At 43.2% G+C, this 17,780-nt stretch overlaps 2 protein-coding genes and 1 long non-coding RNA gene across 5 annotated transcripts in view; 2 read left to right on the top strand and 1 right to left on the bottom strand.

Moving 5' to 3' along the window:
• The window catches only part of gdpd5b (glycerophosphodiester phosphodiesterase domain containing 5b), a 29,450-nt gene extending 23,589 nt beyond the window's left edge, over positions 1-5,861 (top strand). Inside the window, exons 9-16 of one of the 2 annotated variants that reach the window (XM_089013051.1) lie at positions 164-246; positions 736-886; positions 1,803-2,024; positions 2,113-2,270; positions 2,441-2,588; positions 3,970-4,052; positions 4,783-4,895; positions 5,277-5,861. In XM_089013051.1, the coding sequence (XP_088869177.1) occupies positions 164-246; positions 736-886; positions 1,803-2,024; positions 2,113-2,270; positions 2,441-2,588; positions 3,970-4,052; positions 4,783-4,895; positions 5,277-5,368 (1,050 nt within the window). In that variant the 3' untranslated portion in view covers positions 5,369-5,861. Of the gene's footprint in view, positions 1-163; positions 247-735; positions 887-1,802; positions 2,025-2,112; positions 2,271-2,440; positions 2,589-3,969; positions 4,053-4,782; positions 4,896-5,007 lie in introns of both variants that reach the window. The other variant, XM_089013052.1, reaches the window with a different exon arrangement.
• A 750-nt stretch (positions 5,862-6,611) lies between these two features.
• hspa13 (heat shock protein family A (Hsp70) member 13) lies at positions 6,612-13,055 on the bottom strand. Its single transcript, XM_089013053.1, has 5 exons — positions 12,870-13,055; positions 12,381-12,721; positions 10,344-10,557; positions 10,092-10,259; positions 6,612-9,006 (listed from the first exon to the last, which is right to left on the bottom strand). Exons 1-5 carry the CDS (start codon positions 12,892-12,894, stop codon positions 8,444-8,446), a joined length of 1,311 nt encoding a protein of 436 aa, XP_088869179.1. The 5' UTR covers positions 12,895-13,055; the 3' UTR covers positions 6,612-8,443.
• LOC148888131 (uncharacterized) lies at positions 12,676-16,778 on the top strand. 2 transcript variants are annotated; one of them, XR_016117088.1, is made up of 5 exons: positions 12,676-12,814; positions 14,792-14,881; positions 14,993-15,289; positions 15,439-15,525; positions 15,695-16,778. It is a non-coding gene; the product is annotated as an uncharacterized LOC148888131 (long non-coding RNA). The 2 variants fall into 2 exon arrangements; XR_016117087.1 differs by lacking the exon at positions 12,676-12,814 and adding an exon at positions 13,533-13,714.
• Positions 16,779-17,780: the final 1,002 nt, after the last annotated feature.

Raw genomic sequence — 17,780 nt, 5'->3', positions numbered from 1 at the left:
TAATCCAAAGAGGTTTTTTTGCACATTTAACTGCATTCCTGTGCTGTCTCAATTGACGTTTTGGTTCTCAAGATACAGCCAGGAAAAAAATCATAAAAAGGTGACGGTATAAACACACTGAAGGAGTCATCTTTGTGTGTCGTGTGTGTGTATGTATTCTCAGCTTGCGCCAGAGAACACAATGTGGTCCTTTCAACGAGCACTACAAATGAACGTCACAGGGTGGGAGGCAGACGTTGCAATCAGGTACTCAGAACACAATTGACTCTCTAAAAAATGATGTTCCAAAGTCCTACTTGTTATTAAAACCACCGGTCCCCAACCTCGTTTTAATGTCAGATAATATTTTCAGGGAGCGTCTCAAATGTTCTGTCACTTGCCTGTTATGTTTCTCATGCTAATCTTTAGATTAGCATCAAGATAACTCCTCGATAGTGCTCCCTCGTCCGCAGCGGACACAAGGAGCAGCATCTCCCCCTTCCTCACCACCCCCTTAACATTTGAAACTGAAGGTCACATTCACAGTGGAAAGTAATCCTCTCTGAACGATGGAAGGACGACTACGGGATGCCGGTATCGATAATAGCGTTGAGATGATAACATCCCTCTGATTAATTATTAATCGTGAGCTTGCTGGGTCACCCAAAATAGACTGCAAAGTCTGGAATCTAACCCCCCTACACCCAATCCCACCCTTACTCGACAGTAACCTCTTCCCTCTCTGCCACACGTTAGTGTCGACGGCGTTCCATTCCTGATGCACGACCGAACCCTGCGCAGGACGACCGACGTCGAGAATATTTTTCCCGACAGGCAAATGGAAGACGCTGCGTCGTTCAACTGGACCGATCTGCAGCAGCTCAATGCAGGACGGTGGTTCCTTCAGGTGGGACCTCAGCATCACACATAATGGCCTCTATTTCTGCCGAAATTATTATAGGTAAATACAGTAATACCTCAGCTCACAAACTTAATTGGTTGCCAGAAAGTGGGTATAAGGTGAAAAGTTCGTCTGCCGAACATTTATTTCCCATAAGAAACCATTAAAAATGAAAATAATCCGTTCCCAAGTCCCTATAAAACATAATTTTCTACTAAATATAACTTAAAACTACACAAAATATACCTTGTTTTATGTATAATAAATGTGCTATTGGATTGTAATTAAAGAAATAAACTGTACTATATAAAAAAGTCGTTTTATTTACCTTTGTGATGGTCGTTGATGAAGTTGCCTCTTGATGATATCCGAGTGACGTAGCCGTGCTTTCTCAGTGATAATACCCTCACTCACACTGTCCCATGCTAGCTACTTTTCGTTAATCCAAATCAATAGAAGTTTTTCAACAGCTTCTTTTGCCTGAGACCGTTGCTTAGACAACACAGAAACACCCCTAGCCACACGTATTAATGGTCGACTTAGCAGAGTGATACTGGGACGCTAAGTCACGCAAACGCACACCTCGATGATTTCTTTCTTCTGCTCGAACGTATTTATTTTTTTTGTGTCCTCTTCGGCTTAACACAGGCCTGTGGTGGGGTCTTTTTCGGTCCCATAATAGCTAAAGTACGCCACTCGATAACAAACCACATCTGCACCCAAAAAAAGGGGGCGTGGAAGACTAGTCCACCACCCACCGTGACGCTGTGTGATTTGGTTCGTCCGTCGAAAACTAGTTTGTTAGCCCAGTCTGTATACTTGCAAATTTAATGTTTGTGAGGCGAAAAGTTCGTGAGCTAAAGCGTTCGTAAGCCGAGGTATCACTGTATGTTTTTTTAAGTCTTTTGTTCTGCTTCCTCAGGACGACCCCTTCTGGACGGCGAACACTCTATCGCCCCACGAAAGGAACCTAATTGCCAACCAGAGTGTTTGCAACCTTGAGGAGCTACTAAAACTGGCTTCTTATCACAACGCCACGGTGCTGTTTAGGCTCAGGAGACCCCCTCTGGGCCACCCCTGCCACCACAGCTGGATCAACGACACACTGCAGGCCGTAGAGCAATCCGGGGTTCCTCAAAGTCTGGTTGGAGACGCCCTACTTCAGTTCCATACGAGCAGTCTGGGTTCTTCCCTTTGAGTTGAATATGGTCGTTCCTGACCTGTGTTTGCAGGTGATGTGGACTCCAGATGAAGACAGGGATCAGGTGAGACAGCTTGCACCCAGTCTGGTTCAGACATCCTTGGTCAAGCAAGATCCCCAAAGACTCAGAGAAGCGAACATCACCCGGCTGGTTCTCAGATACAGCGAGGTGACCACTCAGGAAATCAGGTAGGTGTACATACTCAACATGAACACGCCTCAAGTGAGACAGTGCAGACGCAAACGCATACACACAAACACGCACACACACTAACACATTTTTTGCAACATGTGGGGACTATGTGTGTGAGCGATTTGCCTCGTGCGAACCTTTTTTTGTAAACAAACACATCTTTCAGAGACTTGTCAGAGAAAAACATCAGCCTTACCCTCTACACGGTCAACGCGCCCTGGCTGTACTCCGTGCTGTGGTGCAGCGACGTATCTGCCGTGTCGTCTGAGGCACCGCATGTCCTCAAAAGGGTGGCTTACCCCATCTGGCTCTTGGTAAGGATACAATCCATATTATATGATGAGTCACAAAAAAGAATCCCGATCAGTTTTGGGTAATCCCCAGGGGTGCACTATTGGTATCAGATATTAAAAAGTGGTATAGATGCATACCTATTTCATATTTTTCCTCGCCACTGTAACGTTATGCAGGGTTTCAACAATAACAATGCAGTTTACAAGTCACCATGCTTTTTAACCCATTCACTGCCATTCATGAGTTTATTCAGGAATTGAAAATAGGACACGGAGTGCCATTTTCAAATGTGTGTTTTTTTTTTTTTTTTTTTTTCCGGGGGGTGCTGAAAAAGGTCAGACCTCCGGCAATGTTTTTCCCTTCCATGAGGGGACAGCATTCGACTTTTGTGCAGCCACCCCCACTTGCACCTCATATTACTCCAGACCCATATGACTTGGGAATTAACTCTTTTTTCTCATGAAAGAAGAGAGTCTTAGATTTTTAACGCTGTGTTAAATGTTGCTATCCTAAAACTCAATATTTTGTGGGTCCTGCAATTTGAGTGAAAATGACAAAACCCTGGCACTGGAGTGGACACATTTTTGCACGTCTGGTAGTGAATGAGTTAATCATTGGATTGGATTGGATTGGATTGGATTGGATTGGATTTGCCTTTATTAGACTCGCAGTGGAGAAATTTACATTTCACAGCAGCAAAGTGATGAAATGAATGAAAGTAGAAAAACAAAATACATGAGCTGGTTTGAACTCTTTCAACAGTAGCCAAAATGGAACTGTATAGTGCCACTTAGCAGTTTTTTTTTGACAACGATACTAGTGCAGCGTGTTCTACCGGAAACAAATTCCTTGTGTGTCCTACATACTTGGCAATAAAGATGATTCTGATTCTGATTCTGGTGGACAGGCAGCCACTATCGCGGTGCCGTCTTGAAATCAAAAGAACAAAAAAAACTAAATAACAAATAATATGACAACACAAAGACAATATAACAAAACAAAGACACAGAGTTATTCATTCTTAAGCACTTTATGTACCCTCTTTATACATGAAGCAGTTCTAAATGAAAAGGAGAGGATCAAAGTATCCACCAGTGGATCAGGGACATCATGGTGGAATGTGCACGTCGATTAAAAGCTAAATGTTGAAAGCAAACACACAGCTGTCATAGTTAAATCATGTTAAGTCATTTGACTGGAAAAATAAATTTCACTACAACCTTTTAACGATCAAGTGCAGCTAATAGTTGAGGTGTCATTACACAAGTGAGGATAAACACTCCGTCTTTTTTATAAGCCTTGGTTGCATCTCACGCTCTTGCTCGCTCACTTTTTGCCCTACAGCGCCACTTACTGTTGAACCCAAACAACACATGACTACAATTTTTTTTACTCCACCAGAGGCCAGATGAATACTGCCTTATGTGGGTGTGTGCAGACCTCATCTCCTTTGTGGTGATCATAGCAATATTCATTTTACAGAAGTAAGTTCAATTCCTGTTTCACCGATGGACAGAAATGTATCTCCTTTCCGTTCACTTGTGCTCTCATCCTGACAGCTTCTCAACTTCCCTTCACCCTTTTTCGATATGTGACCAATTCCGCTACACCCCAATTGCTTTCCTAGGATCAAATCTGAATTATATCCCTCTGCAATATATGTTGGATTTGGAGTTAATCCACCAAAGGCTTGGAAATGGACCCCTTTGGTTGTTGACTTCTTTGAACCCTTTCCTTCCTTTGTCCTCTCTCTTCTGCCTTAACTGCATGCTCGTCTCCGTCTGCTGCCATCTTCCCTCAGCTATCACATGATCAGGTAACACTCTTTTTCTCTAACCCCCCCCCCCCCCCTTGTTTTTTTTTTCATGTTAACCGGCTCTTTCTTTTGACCATTTTGCTCTTTTGAAACGTGCATTTTTTGTGTCCTCCCTCCTTTGCTGCTATTTTCTAAAATCACATCTGTCCATGTCAAACCCATCCCAGCCCTTCTCCGGATACTGCTGTCAGTTATCATGTTTGCATCTCAATCTGCTGACACACGTCACAAATCGCGACTTGACACCAAAATATGAAATATCTAAAATTAATTATGGATGCACCTCTTATTGACCCCTCCCATGTTTTGTGAGCACAATTAAGATGCCGCATAGACGTCCAAAGCAGAGCTTGTTGATGACGTGCTTTTCTGAGATGACATTTGCAACCCTCCTGCAGGTATCGCACCAGCGGCATGCGAAGCTACAACCCCGAGCAGATCATGTTGAGCGCCGCCGTAAGGAGGTCCAGTCGAGACCTCAACGTCATGAAGGAGAAGCTCATATTCTCCGGTGAGAAGGAAGTTTCTCTCATTTGTCTCGCTGTCCCGTCTTTCTCCCAGCATGCCGTTTGAGTTGTCGGTGAACTTCCTCCTGTTCTTCCTCCTCTTCATCCTCATCAAAGGTCAAGTGCCGTAGTGGCCTCAGCCTACGAGTCATCGCGTATGTGATGTCCCCCATCGTCTGTGACATCATCCTTTTTAAATCTCCCTCATTACCCACTGCCCTTTTTCCGCATCCTCCATCCTTCCATGCGACCCACCTTCCATCCTCTCCCCACCTTGATTCCCCTCGGGAACTTAGCCGTCTGTCCAACACAATGGCGGGGAGGAGGGCGGGGGGGTGAGGTAAGACACAATACAATGATATCAAACTTTCCTTGACTCCCCGCAGAGGTGGGGAATGGCGTCGGGAGCGGCGAGGAGCCGTATGCAGACGGCATCAATGACTATGACTACTATGCGTTCAAAGGTGGGAGCCAATAATGTAGCGGGCGAGCCCCCCCTGTTTGCTTTGTGTACATGATGTAAATAAGCTTCAGACTCAGCACTTTTCCAAGCCATGGAATTTCTTTGGCTTATTTGTTATTTTTGATCGTAGCGTTCCACATTCTCCATTTTAACCCATTCACTGCCAGATGAAAAATGTGTCCACTCCAGTGCCAGGGTTTTTGTCATTTTCACCCAAATTGCAGGACCCACAGAATATTGAGTTTCAGGACTACATACATTATACTCTCTTCTTTCATCAGGAAAAAAAAGTTAATTCCTAAGTTATATGACTGTGGAGTTATCTGAGCTTGAAATGGGGACGGCTGTACAAAATACAATACAATACATACATATGGATTTATATAGCGCTTTAACAACAGCTGAAGCTGTAACAAAGCGCTAACATGGACAAAAAGCAAATGCTTCCCCCACGTGGAAGGGAAAAACATTGCCAGAGGTCTGACCTGCGCTTTATGAGCACCCCCCCCACAAGAAAAACCAGAACTTGAAAACATTCGGGAATGGCGCTCCACGTCACACTTTTCAATTCCCGAATAAATTTGGGAATGGCAGCGAATGAGTTAAGCTGATTTACCCAAATCTATTTTAAGCACTGATGTCTTTTGTTTTTAATTTAAACACATATAAGCTATACACTACACAAAACCAAACTCTATTTCAGCATGAAAAACGCTTCAAGCTTGTCTTCATATTCAATGTCCTGATTTCTATTTAAAGTCTAATAGTGCAAATGCTGTATAAAAAAGTCCAGAGGGGGCGTGGAACAGTTATGATCATACAGGGCATCCTGTACGTGAGCTCGACAGCCAGGACAAAAAAAAATCTTACTCCTCTTTCTAAACCACTTCGAGTAAGTATCCCAATTAGTTGGGCGTGTGCATACATACATGTGTTTGTTTGCTTTTTCTTTCTGCTTGTGTGCCGTGTAGTGCACGTGATGCTATATGATGAAAACTGGTGTTTGCAAGCCGGCATAGAATACAAATCAGAGTCCTGTAACTGTATCGATGGACCTTGTTTCAGGTGGCTTCAGTCAAGTCAACGGCGGGTCTTGTTTACAAACCAAAAGCATCTTTATGACACTTGCTGCTGTCAGAAAAATATGATGAAAGTGTGAATAAAACTGTAAGTTAACTAAAAGGGGGGGGGGGGAACTTGCCTCGTATGCTTGAATTGTTGTACCTTGCCTCGGGGGTTAAATAAAAACAACTTCTCGTGAAGGTCGACAAGTGTGTCATTTTTTTTTTTTCAATCCGACATATTTGCGGTTAGCACATTGCGTCCAAATAAATCAAACACAAACATAAATACACAATAGTTTTTCATTTAATAAATTAGATATTAAAGTGAGCAAGAAGATATGTGCACCTCATTAGAGTTCCCAATATCCCCCACTGGGTTTTGAACCTGCAACCCCGTGGTTAAGAATAAGCAAGTTTGTACACTTCCTGAGATTCGTATTCCTCGTTGGTCCAACCAACTGGCCCGTTTGTATCCATGAATGACTTGAAATGTTTTTAAATGAAGCACAGCGAAAAAAACTAATGTCTGTCTCTTCAGGTGTCCCGAAGAAAGCGAGTGGGCTAACTCCATTCTGGTTAGACCAAAACCATCTATGGGTTGAGTGCTGGTTGAAATCTTGCTGCTTCTTCTTCTTTTCCTTTCGGCTTTTCCCTTCAGGGGTCGCCACAGCGAATCAATGTCCTCCATCTATCCCGGTTTTGTGCATCCTCTTCTCTCACACCAGCTACCTTCATGTCCTCTTTGATCACATCCATAAACCTCCTCTTCGGTCTTCCTCTCGGTCTCCTGCATGGCAGTTCAAGGCTCAGCATCCTTCTCCCGATATAGTCACTCTCTCTCCTCTGAACATGTCCAAACCATCTGAGTCTGGCCTCTGTGACTTTCTCTCCAAAGCCTCCAATATGAGTTGTTTCTCTAATGTACTCATTCCTGATCCTATCCAACCTGGTCACTCCCAAAGAAAACCTCAACATCTTCATCTCTGCTACCTCCAGCTCTGCTTCCTGTCTTTTCTTCAGTGGCACTGTCTCCAGTCCAAACATCATGGCTGGTCTCACCACGGTTTTATACACTTTTCCTTTCATCCTAGCTGAAACTCTTTTATCACACCTGACATTTTTCTCCAGCCGCTCCAGCCTGCCTGGACACGCTTCTTCAGCTCTTTTCCACACTCTCCATTGCTCTGGACAGTTGACCCCAAACTTACTTAAAATCTTCCACCTTCTTTATCTCTTCTCCCTGTAACATCACTCTTGCACTTGGATCCCTCTCATTCACACACATGTATTGCGTCTTGCTGCGACTGATCTGACAGTCCCTTATTGCCCTGATGACTTTTTATATCTTTAGTAGCAGCATCGGATTATGTTTCACTAATATAGGCATAGGAGTGAATCCTTTGACGCACCCTGAGCTCTCGCATCATATGTTGATGCACACTAATGAAAGAAGTATTCCAAATGTGATGTAATGTAGGGAAAGAGATGCCCATTTCACGGTAAGATCAGAGCATTGTCATCAAATTGTGAGTATAGTCTTTGCTTTTTTTGAATGTTGCTGTGCCGATGACCATTTTGTGTTTGGGAGCCTTTTACGAGCGAGTTGTTTGTTCTGTGGCCACAAAGGGACATAAGTCTTCTTGTGCCGGTCCCTAGCCCGGATAAATACAGAGGGTTGTGTCAGGAAGGGCATCCGACGTAAAAGGTTGGCCAAAACAAACATGCGAAGCAAACCTCTAAAGATGGAGGACACTGATTTGCTGTGGCGACCCCTTGAAGGCAAAAGCCGAAAGGAAAAGAAGAGTAGCAGCGCATCTGCAAGTTAGTTCCTGTGAATATTATTCATCATCTTTGATGATATATTGATAGATTTACCGCTGGTTTGGATTTGACCTGCAATTCTACAAATGTTTTCGTGGCGGTCATAAAGCTCCTCCACGGGTAACAGTTAGTCCACATTGGTTCTCAGTGGGCCAAAATGAAGTACATTCATGTGGTCTCGGCACTTTCGCGGCTAGACATTCAACTAGTTGAAGTTGGTCTTGCGAAGGAGTCTGTTGGGGATTTCGATGGCACTGACTTGTAACGGCCACGATCCGCCCATGATGCCCGCCTGGAGGGCCACGCCCGTCACGACGGCGAGGTCGGGGTCCACAGAAGTGTTTGGATCCTTGCCGAAGAACTCTGCGATAAGCCTGCGGATGCGCGGGATCCTGGTGGAGCCACCCACCAGCACGATCTCGTTCACCTCGCCTCTGTCCAGGTGGCCCTCGGTGAGCACCGTCTCCACAGGGGCCAAGATCTTCTGGAAGAGGTCCTCGTTGAGCTCCTCGAAGAGTTGTCGCGTGATCACAGCCTCGAAGAACACCTGCTCCGGGGCTAAGTCGTCGCGGGCGAGCAGACTCAGTGGCAGCCTGATGGTGGCTTTGGTCTGGAGGGTGAGGTTGATTTTGGCCGCCTCCACGGCCTGTCGCAGATGATGGAGGTCCTCTTTGAGAGTGGGGACAACTCCAAACTCCTGACGCACTCGCTCTGTCGCGTACTGGAATAATCTCTGGCTGAAGTCTTGACCGCCAAGATTGTTGTTACCTGCAGGAAGACATAGTTGGAGCACATGGTCAATTGTCCAGTATTGTACTTAAACATATACAGTAAAGTCTCGTTATATCGATATCAGTTATATCGATAGTACTGCTTATTACAATACTATTACTATGAACGCAAGGAGAAAATTTACATGCCGCAGGATGGGATATATCGATAGTCCGGTTATATCGATATTTTTTTAGACTCCCGAGAATACCGATATAACGAGACTTTACCGTACCATATTTTCCTGTGTATAAGGTGCACGGGAGTATAAGGCGTACTCCCAATGAATGGTGTATTTTCAAACTTTTTCCATACCTGGCTGGCTATCTATTTGCTATCTACCAGCTGTCTAACTAGCAGGCTAGCTATTAGTTATCTATTAGCTATATAGCTAACTTGATCTAGTATTGAGTTATTCCCGGTTGAACGGGGTCACCATTGCTGGATACCTAGCTAGCTATCTATTAGCTGTCTAACTAGATAGCTAACTGGCTACCTATCTATTAGTTATCTATTAGCTAGCTAACTTGATATATTTGAGTTATTCATGTTCATGCGCATGTGGCTGCCGGTGCTCACCCACAGAAAAAAACTGATCCTGTGACTGTAAAGTGACCTTGAGAGTTTTTGAAAGGCGCTGATAAATGAAATGTATTATTATTATTAAATAAATGAAAAAAGTTTTCCATATATAATATATAAATATATAAAACTTTCCAAATATAAGGCACACCACATTATAAGGTGTTACAGGAGAGGCTGGGGTTACACACGATTTCCACAGGGGAAAATGGAGTCAGTGGCTGCTGCCAGTAGTTGTGAGACCTGTTGTGGATCAATATTACTTCACATATAAGGCGCACGGTCATCTTTTGAACAAAATCAAGCCTTTTGGGTGCGCTTACACCTGGTGCAGTCAATACTGTAGTGTCAAATCGTGAAAGTACTGTTTTTGCCATTGAGGCATATTGAGTGGATATTAACCCCCCCACACACAATTGGCCGGTTCAATCACTTTTGCGCCACCTTGATGGCCGTCTGCTTTCCACTTTGTCCTGGTTATTAAAAGTGAAGCGGCTTACCAGCCATGGCTCTGGTGTAGAACATGCCACCCTGTTTGTTGAGCAGAGACACATCCAGGGTTCCCCCACCAAGGTCCACCACGAGCACGCTGAAGATGTCCACCTTGTGAAGGCCGTACGCCATGGCTGCCGCTGTCGGCTCATTGATGACGCGCAAGATCTCCAAACCTGTGAGTCAGTTGCGATTAGAAGTCATGTTCATGAGAATGACATTGATTGGTGAAGGTTGTTGTTGTGGTGTCTTTGGCTGACCGGCAAGGTTGGCGGCTTTAATCGTGTATTCCCTCTGCCTCTCGTCAAACTCTGCAGGCACGGAGATGACGGCATTGTGAACGGGCACGCCCAGTCGCCGCTCGGCCATCTTCCTCATCTTCAGAAGCAGCCGAGAGCCGATGAACTCGGGAGTCACTGTGAATGTGACGTTGGTGGTGATCACAAACTCAGCATTCCCATTGTTCAACATCACCTGAAAAAAAGTTTCATAATTATGGATTTTAGGTTTAGTTATCATACATTTCCATATAAATAGTAGATACATTTTGTAAGCCATTTATGTCCAAAACATCTATGGCGTGTTCTTCCCGCAGCTTCAAGTCAGAATCAGAAAGGCTTTAATAGTCCCACAATGGGGAAATTTGCAATCTACAGCAGCAAAATTGAAAGGGGGGGGGGGGGGTGAAAAGATAAAAACAAAGTATTCTATGCATAATAGAAATGTCGGAAGACTGAAATCTATAACTGTGCAAAAGTGTTTCAGAAAAGAACTGTACATAGTGTAAGTATAAAAATGCAGTACAAAAAGCATATTTAATATATGTAACTGTATTGAGTCGAGTATATTCTCTGTCATTATTTTTTTATTACCTAAATGCATTTAATCGCATAAAAACATGATGGTATAAAAGAGGGAACCTTTTTTTTTAATTGCAAGTAAATATTTTTTAACTTTAACTGAATTTGTACTTCTTTCACAGTCTATAATTCCACAGCAATCTGTACTTCGACAAAGGTAGACTAAGTATCTTTTTATTGACAATTCTATTGGAGTGACATGACCTGAGAAAAGACATGGGCAAACTATAGCCCGCGGGCCACATGCGGCCCGTTAGGCTTAGTAATCCGGCCCGCCGAACTTGTCCAAATTATCGTAAAAACAGTGTCTGAGAGTCATGACAAAAAGTTATTGGACAACAGGGCAGACAACTCTGAAAAGTTGCCTGCCCGGCCATAAAGCTGCCTGCCCCATTTTTCACAATTTGAAACATAATTAGACGAGTAATCGCAAAAAAAAAAAAAAAAAACATTGTAGCAAAGTATTAAGTTTTTTTTTTAATTAAGGCTGTACCTACCGCAAATGCTACCTTGCTTAATTTACGGTAAATATCCATAGCTGAATATTTTGCTCTAGTTGTCGTTTGTTTGTCATGGTGCACAATGCAATATTTGCATTCCTTGCTACAAGCCACTAAGCGCCTTTCATAACTCTCAAGTACACTTTACAGTATAATATATGTATAATGTAAGTTTACGTTTTGTACCGTCACAAATTTTGTTAGCTTCTTTTGAATCTTTCTTCTGGGCTGAGGTTCTGTGCATCTATTTTGGAAAATGACATGCAAATGCACGTCTTTATAACGCTTGGGAAAGTCCGAAGCACAAAGCAGGCTTCTGATTGGCTGCCGTGCCGAGTATGCAAATTTCAACTGTAGGTAGCCTATGTGTCTGTGTGCTTGGCTACGATACACGTGTACTGTGTGCGCGTGAAGGCGAGGGCGTCCGTGGCGAGTTTGTAGAGCGCGCGGTCAGGACAATCCATCCATGATTTTGCAGAGTTTAACACAAGTAGATATTATTGTGCTTCAGTATTTTGTTGTTTAATAATAAGTTTTGAATGTTTAAAGTGATTCCATTTTTCAATAAATGTTGATTTCTTTAACTTTGCACCTTCAATTGAAACAGACGCAATCTTGATAAATCACAGTCCGTATATTATTTTAATATATTTACATTTCCTCCTCCCAGTATCTGCGAAATAGTATGTAAATGCCATATCTTGCATATTCTTTGAGACAAATTTATGAACTGATAAGGGCGATTTGAAAGACAGTTAATAAATTGGGTTGTAGTGTTGTTACCGTGCTATGAGGTTTGCACACACTACATTTCATGCTTTAGGTTTAGTATATCCGGCCCAAACACGCCCTCCAAATGTCAAATTTTAGAACCCATTATGGCCCTCGAGTCAAAAAGTTTGCCCACCCCTGCCTTAGAATCATGGATCCAGCCTACCTTGAAGGGATAGCGGCTGCTTTCCTGCTCCAGCAAATGTTGAGTAAAGACCTTCCCGATGAACCTCTTTGCATCGTAGATGGTGTTGCGGGGATTGTTGTCAGCCACATCCACCGCATCGTGCCCAGCCAGCACTGTCGTGTTGGTGAAGGAGACGGCGCTAGGGATGGTCCTCCTGCCCTCCTCATCTGCTATCACCTCCACCTCTCCGCTGCCAGTATGGAAAACGCCCACAGAGCAAAAAGTGGTACCCAGGTCCAGGCCAATCACTCTGGGCTTCGGGGGAGGCAAGTACTGTTGGCCCAAATAACCGGCCAAGAACAGAGCCAGGATCATCGAACCTGTAGTTTACATAAACCGCACTGTCAACAGGCAACCTCCGATTGATGAGTTTCGATCACAATCGTATACAGACATACATGAGGGGTATGTAGGTAGGTAGATGGATAGATATTTTATTATCAAAGTCGATTCTTTTTTAAGACTTACCAATCATTGACATTTCTCCTGCCATCGTCACGCACTTCCGCAAATATGCCCGCAGTACAAGTAACTAGAAACTTTTGTAAAAACCTACGAATTCGGACTTGCTGCTTTCTATTGAGCCAAACTACAATGCGACAGTCATAATTCCCGTGTTTACACGTCAGCGCTGCAGTTTGGTTGCCGAGTATACTGGGTAATGTAGTTAAAAAGCCGCACTGTCAATGAGTATAAGAGCACTAATAATCGTTTTGTACTACATGTCCCACTATGCCATGCGACCGTGTCATACGAGAAAGAACTTGCTTCGTTTTCCTGTTTTTCAACAGAATACTTTTGATATTGGTCAGTAATCATCGTCGTACATACAAAAATAATGACGAATAAATGTATGTTAAATTATTATGAAATTGTTTAGAATTTAAATGTCTTTGTTGAAAGTACATGGATGACTCTAATTCGCTGCGGTGAAGGGAACAGCAGAAAGGAAACGACTTTTCAAATAAAAATGTTAAATAGCCAATTAAAAAAAAGGTGAGACTGTTCGTTTCGTTCCGAAATTTTTGCAGCACACTGTGTGCGGACGGGCGTGCGTGCGCGTCACCCCGGATATTGCGTAGCCTACAATAAACCGGAAACAAAACAATAAGTGGGCCGCACCGTAGTGATGGGAATTCCGGCTCTTTTGAGAGAGAGCCTCGTTTTTTGTCGCTTAAATTAATTTACTTCCAAAAATGATGTAAATTTATATGTAAAACGAATTACTAATGTAAAAATATCCCCCCACCATCGGAGCCCAGGTGGTGATCAGTTGACAGCTGCGCCCCTCTCGTCACCATTTAAATAGATAGGTATATATTTCTATTCTCGTCACCCGAGTGTCCAAAACATGCAGCCGCAAATCCGATGATACAACTAATTTAGTTGTATCATCGGATTTGCGGCATGGCGCCTGACTTGTAGCTGTGTTCAAACATAGAGAAGCCCGAACCCCGAATTGGTTGCCAGCCAATCGCAGGGCACACAAAGACATACAACAGTCACTCTCACACTCACTCACACCTAGGGACAATTTGGAGTGGTCAATATGCCTGCCATGCATGTTTTTGGCATAGGCGATATAGGTGGTCGCCTAGGGCGCCCTCTACTGGAGGGGCGCCGCCACGCCGCCAGTCCCTCTTGGCCTCGAGGGAAAATAATAATTTTCGATGCCCATTGGTGCCCTCACTTAGTGTGTTCTGTCTAGAAAAAAATATATAGATATTAACATTACAAATAAATAAACAGTGACATGTTCCTAAATTATGTATGAGCACGTTACGTGTGGCATGAGCAATGCTGATATAACATGCTAAAAAATAATGACACACACTGATAGCTACTAAGAAGGATTAATAAATTACGAGAGGGATCAAAATAGAGGCCAAATCACCCGCGTGCGCCGTCGGTCAGCTGTTCGCTCTTGTATCTGGCTTAAAAATATAATAAAACACAGCTTTCTGCTGGCTGTACTCTGTGTTGTTTAATGTGAAATGCACTGCATCGGCGCTGTTTATGTCTGTGATGAGAAGAATGTAAAAGTTAGTTCATTCCATCCGTTACAAGTTTCTACGCAGTTATTATCCCTGCCTGTGTGTCCGGTCTGATATTGCATTAGTTTCATCACGTCATTATAAAACTTAAAATTAATTTTACCATTACTATTATTAACAACTGTGTGCTCAGTGTCACTGTTGCTGCTGCTTAGCTCTCCTCCTCCTACTGTACTTATTATGTTTGATATTGTGCTGAATGACTGCTGAAATTCAGTAGCCAGGAGATGAAAATACAAGCAGCTGTTTTTTTGTTTGTTTGTTTGTTTGTTTGTTTGTTTGTTTGTTTGTTTTTGCTTGTACAGTCATAAATATATCTACTCTATATCTGTCTAGATGCACTCAGAAAATATTTGCAGAGGCCCCAAACAGCTGGAGGGGTGCCTTTTGATGAATCATCCACACAAACACCGCTCCCTGAAGCATGTAAGTTTATTGTTTGTGGTCTCGGACACACTGCTATGTTGCAGTTGTTGTTAATGTTATTGTTGTTAATCTCATCTCATCTCATTTTCCATACCGCTTATTCCTCATTAGGGTCGCTGGAGCCTATCTCAGCTGTCTTCGGGCACGAGGCGGCGGACACCCCGAATTGGTTGCCAGCCAATCGCAGGGCACACAAAGACATACAACAGTCACTCTCACACTCACACCTAGGGACAATTTGGAGTGGACAATCTGCATGTTTTGGAGTGTGGGAGGAGAGAAAACCCGGGGAGAACATGCAAACTCCACACTCCACCGGACCGGGACGCGAACCGGCGACTTCTGCACTGTGCAGCTAGTGTGCTAACCACTCGACTACCGGGCTGCCTATTGTTGTTAATGTAAATGGTAATTACAGTAATGAAGTTATTAGTCAAATAAAAGTGTGTTTATTAAGTGAAGTAGAATGACACAACAAACTTTTTTAAAGGCAAATCCAATCCAAACTTAATGCAGTGGTGTTACAGTATGGATGTCTTCTCTATGTTTGAACACAGCTACAAGTCAGGCGCCATGCAGCAGCAGCAGCACTACTGCATCAAGCGTTACCGTGTCACCCACCTCTGAAAGTCAGCTTGAAGTAGGTGAGTTCTGTAATTACATGTTACAGCTTCAGTCACATTACTGAACAATACTGTTATTCATAATTTATGCTTCAGATGTGTTTCTTGCCTGATGGCCTGTAATTTGTAAGTCATTGTGATACTGAAGGACTAATATTTATACTTGCATGTGTGTTTGATTTTCTTGCAGGTGAAGGAACAAGCACAGCCTGAGGACCACCTGTCAACACAACCTGAAGTACACGACGAGTCTCTCAAGGCAGCACCTTTAGACCCAGCTGACTGGCCATCCCTGTCTGATAAGGTGAGGATGGGGTTAGTCCACAGAGGCCCATATCAGCTAACATCAGACTTTGACTTTCCAAAAAAAGAAGATGGGAGAAGTTGCCATCACACCTACTTCTATAGACAATTAATCAATGGAGAAAGGATCAAGAGGAGTTGGATGGTATATTCCATTAAAACCGACAGTTTATACTGCTTCTGTTGTAAGCTCTTCTCACAGAAAACATACAAACTAATCAGTGATGGACTAAATGACTGGAAAAATTGCAGCGACATACTAAAATCTCATGAGAACAGTCCAGATCATTTGAAGCACATGGCCTCATGGAAAGAACTTGAAACTCGTCTTGACAAGGGCCAAACAATAGACAGAGCGTTTAAATGGACTTGCCCTGATGAGTATAAACCATGAGCTGTCTCGGCAGGTGTCATTTGATGACACCATAGATGCCTTTGCTGCCAGGAAGTCCAGACGTGTCAAATTTTAGTCTTTAGTTGAAAGATACACTGGACGAAGTAACTGTTGTTACTGTTGAGTTTGTTGTTACTCAAATTAAACTGTTGTGATTGCTCAGTTGGCTGTTGTCATTGAATTGTATTGGGGGCACCGGGATGTAATCTCGCCTGGGGCACCAAATTGGGTACTGCGAACTAATCATCAATCATGTCTCACTGTCATTGCCCATATAAGCATTGAAATCATCCAGCAGAACAAAGGAGTCCCAAGCAGGAGTGCTCTCCAGCACACCCTCCTCTAAGCCTAAGGACTCCAAAAAGGATAGGTACATTGAACTGCTGTTTGGTTGGTGCATATGCACAAACAACAGTCAGGACCCATCCCCCCACCTGAAGGCAGAGGGAAGCAACCCTCCCTCCCTGTTTGCCATGGGTGACCCTGCTAGGGGCATAAAGCCCCAGCAAATTAGCTCCTTTTTATTTTCTATTATTATTATTATTATTTTGTGCGCACGTGTGTGTGCGTCCGTGCGTCCGTGCATGTGTTTAACCCTCCCCGGTCTTTTACCACTGATTTTGACCAATCACGTGTGACTTCGACCGAAGGGTGGGGGCATGGCAGGGGAAGTGCTCATGTGGCTCGGCTCTCAATCTATCACTCAATCGCTAAGTACAACTGATGTGAGTACCCCCTGTCCCTTCCGTCGAAGTCAGACAGCGATGTCGAATTTAAAAGGGATAAAATGGATAACACTACTCAGAACACTTTTGCTGCAGCCATAGCTAAATATGTGCCTACTACATGTAACATGTCAGCATTGTCCACAGCTAGATTAAAACTGAAATCAATCGTGTTGCATATTACAAGTACAGTGACACCTCAACTTACAAACACCTTATCTTACAAACTTTTCATCTTACAAACGTCAAATTTATGAAAATTAAACCTTATAATAAGCACTATTTTCATAATACACACCCACCACGGCTGGCGGAGTGATCTTCGGCGGAAGCACACGACCGAACAGCACCAGAGGTTAAGTTACCAACAGTCCATATGGAAGGTGACTCTCCGTCCATAAGCCATCAATGACCATCAAAAAGGTAAATTAAACTTTATTTTACAGCACAGTTTATTTCTTTAATTACAGTCGTTATGTAATGCGCCTCTCTTTCCAAACAGCAATTCCCTTTGACCTTCGACCTCCAACGCCATTCCATCAAGCCATCAATGACCATCACAAATGTAAATAAAGTGACTTTATGATACAATGCAGTGTATTTCTTTCATTACAATACAATAGCACATTTATTATACATAGAATAAGGTATGTTGGGTGTAGTTTTTAGGCTTATTTAATTGAAAAGTATATTTTATGGAAACCCGGGAACGGATTATTCCCATTTTAATGGTTTCCTATGGGAAATGTTTTTTTGAGATACACACTTTTCGCCTTACACACTCTGTCTGGGAACCAATTAAGTTCGTAAGTTGAGGTCTCACTGTACACTACTAATTGCCACTGGTGAATAAA

The sequence above is a fragment of the Hippocampus bargibanti genome, linkage group LG14 (genome assembly GCF_051943395.1).
Source record: "Hippocampus bargibanti isolate YZ-2025 linkage group LG14, ASM5194339v1, whole genome shotgun sequence".
NCBI classification, from domain to species: Eukaryota; Metazoa; Chordata; class Actinopteri; order Syngnathiformes; family Syngnathidae; genus Hippocampus; species Hippocampus bargibanti.
This window is presented reverse-complemented; position numbering and strand designations above follow the sequence as displayed.

Coding starts and splice junctions, on each gene's coding strand:
- hspa13 (XM_089013053.1), bottom strand. CDS start 12,894: ATGGCAGGAGAAATGTCAATGATTG. Junction 10,558..12,380: donor GCAGCCGCTATCCCTTCAAG/GTAGGCTGGATC, acceptor ACTTTTTTTCAG/GTGATGTTGAACAATGGGAA. Junction 10,260..10,343: donor TAAAGCCGCCAACCTTGCCG/GTCAGCCAAAGA, acceptor ACTGACTCACAG/GTTTGGAGATCTTGCGCGTC.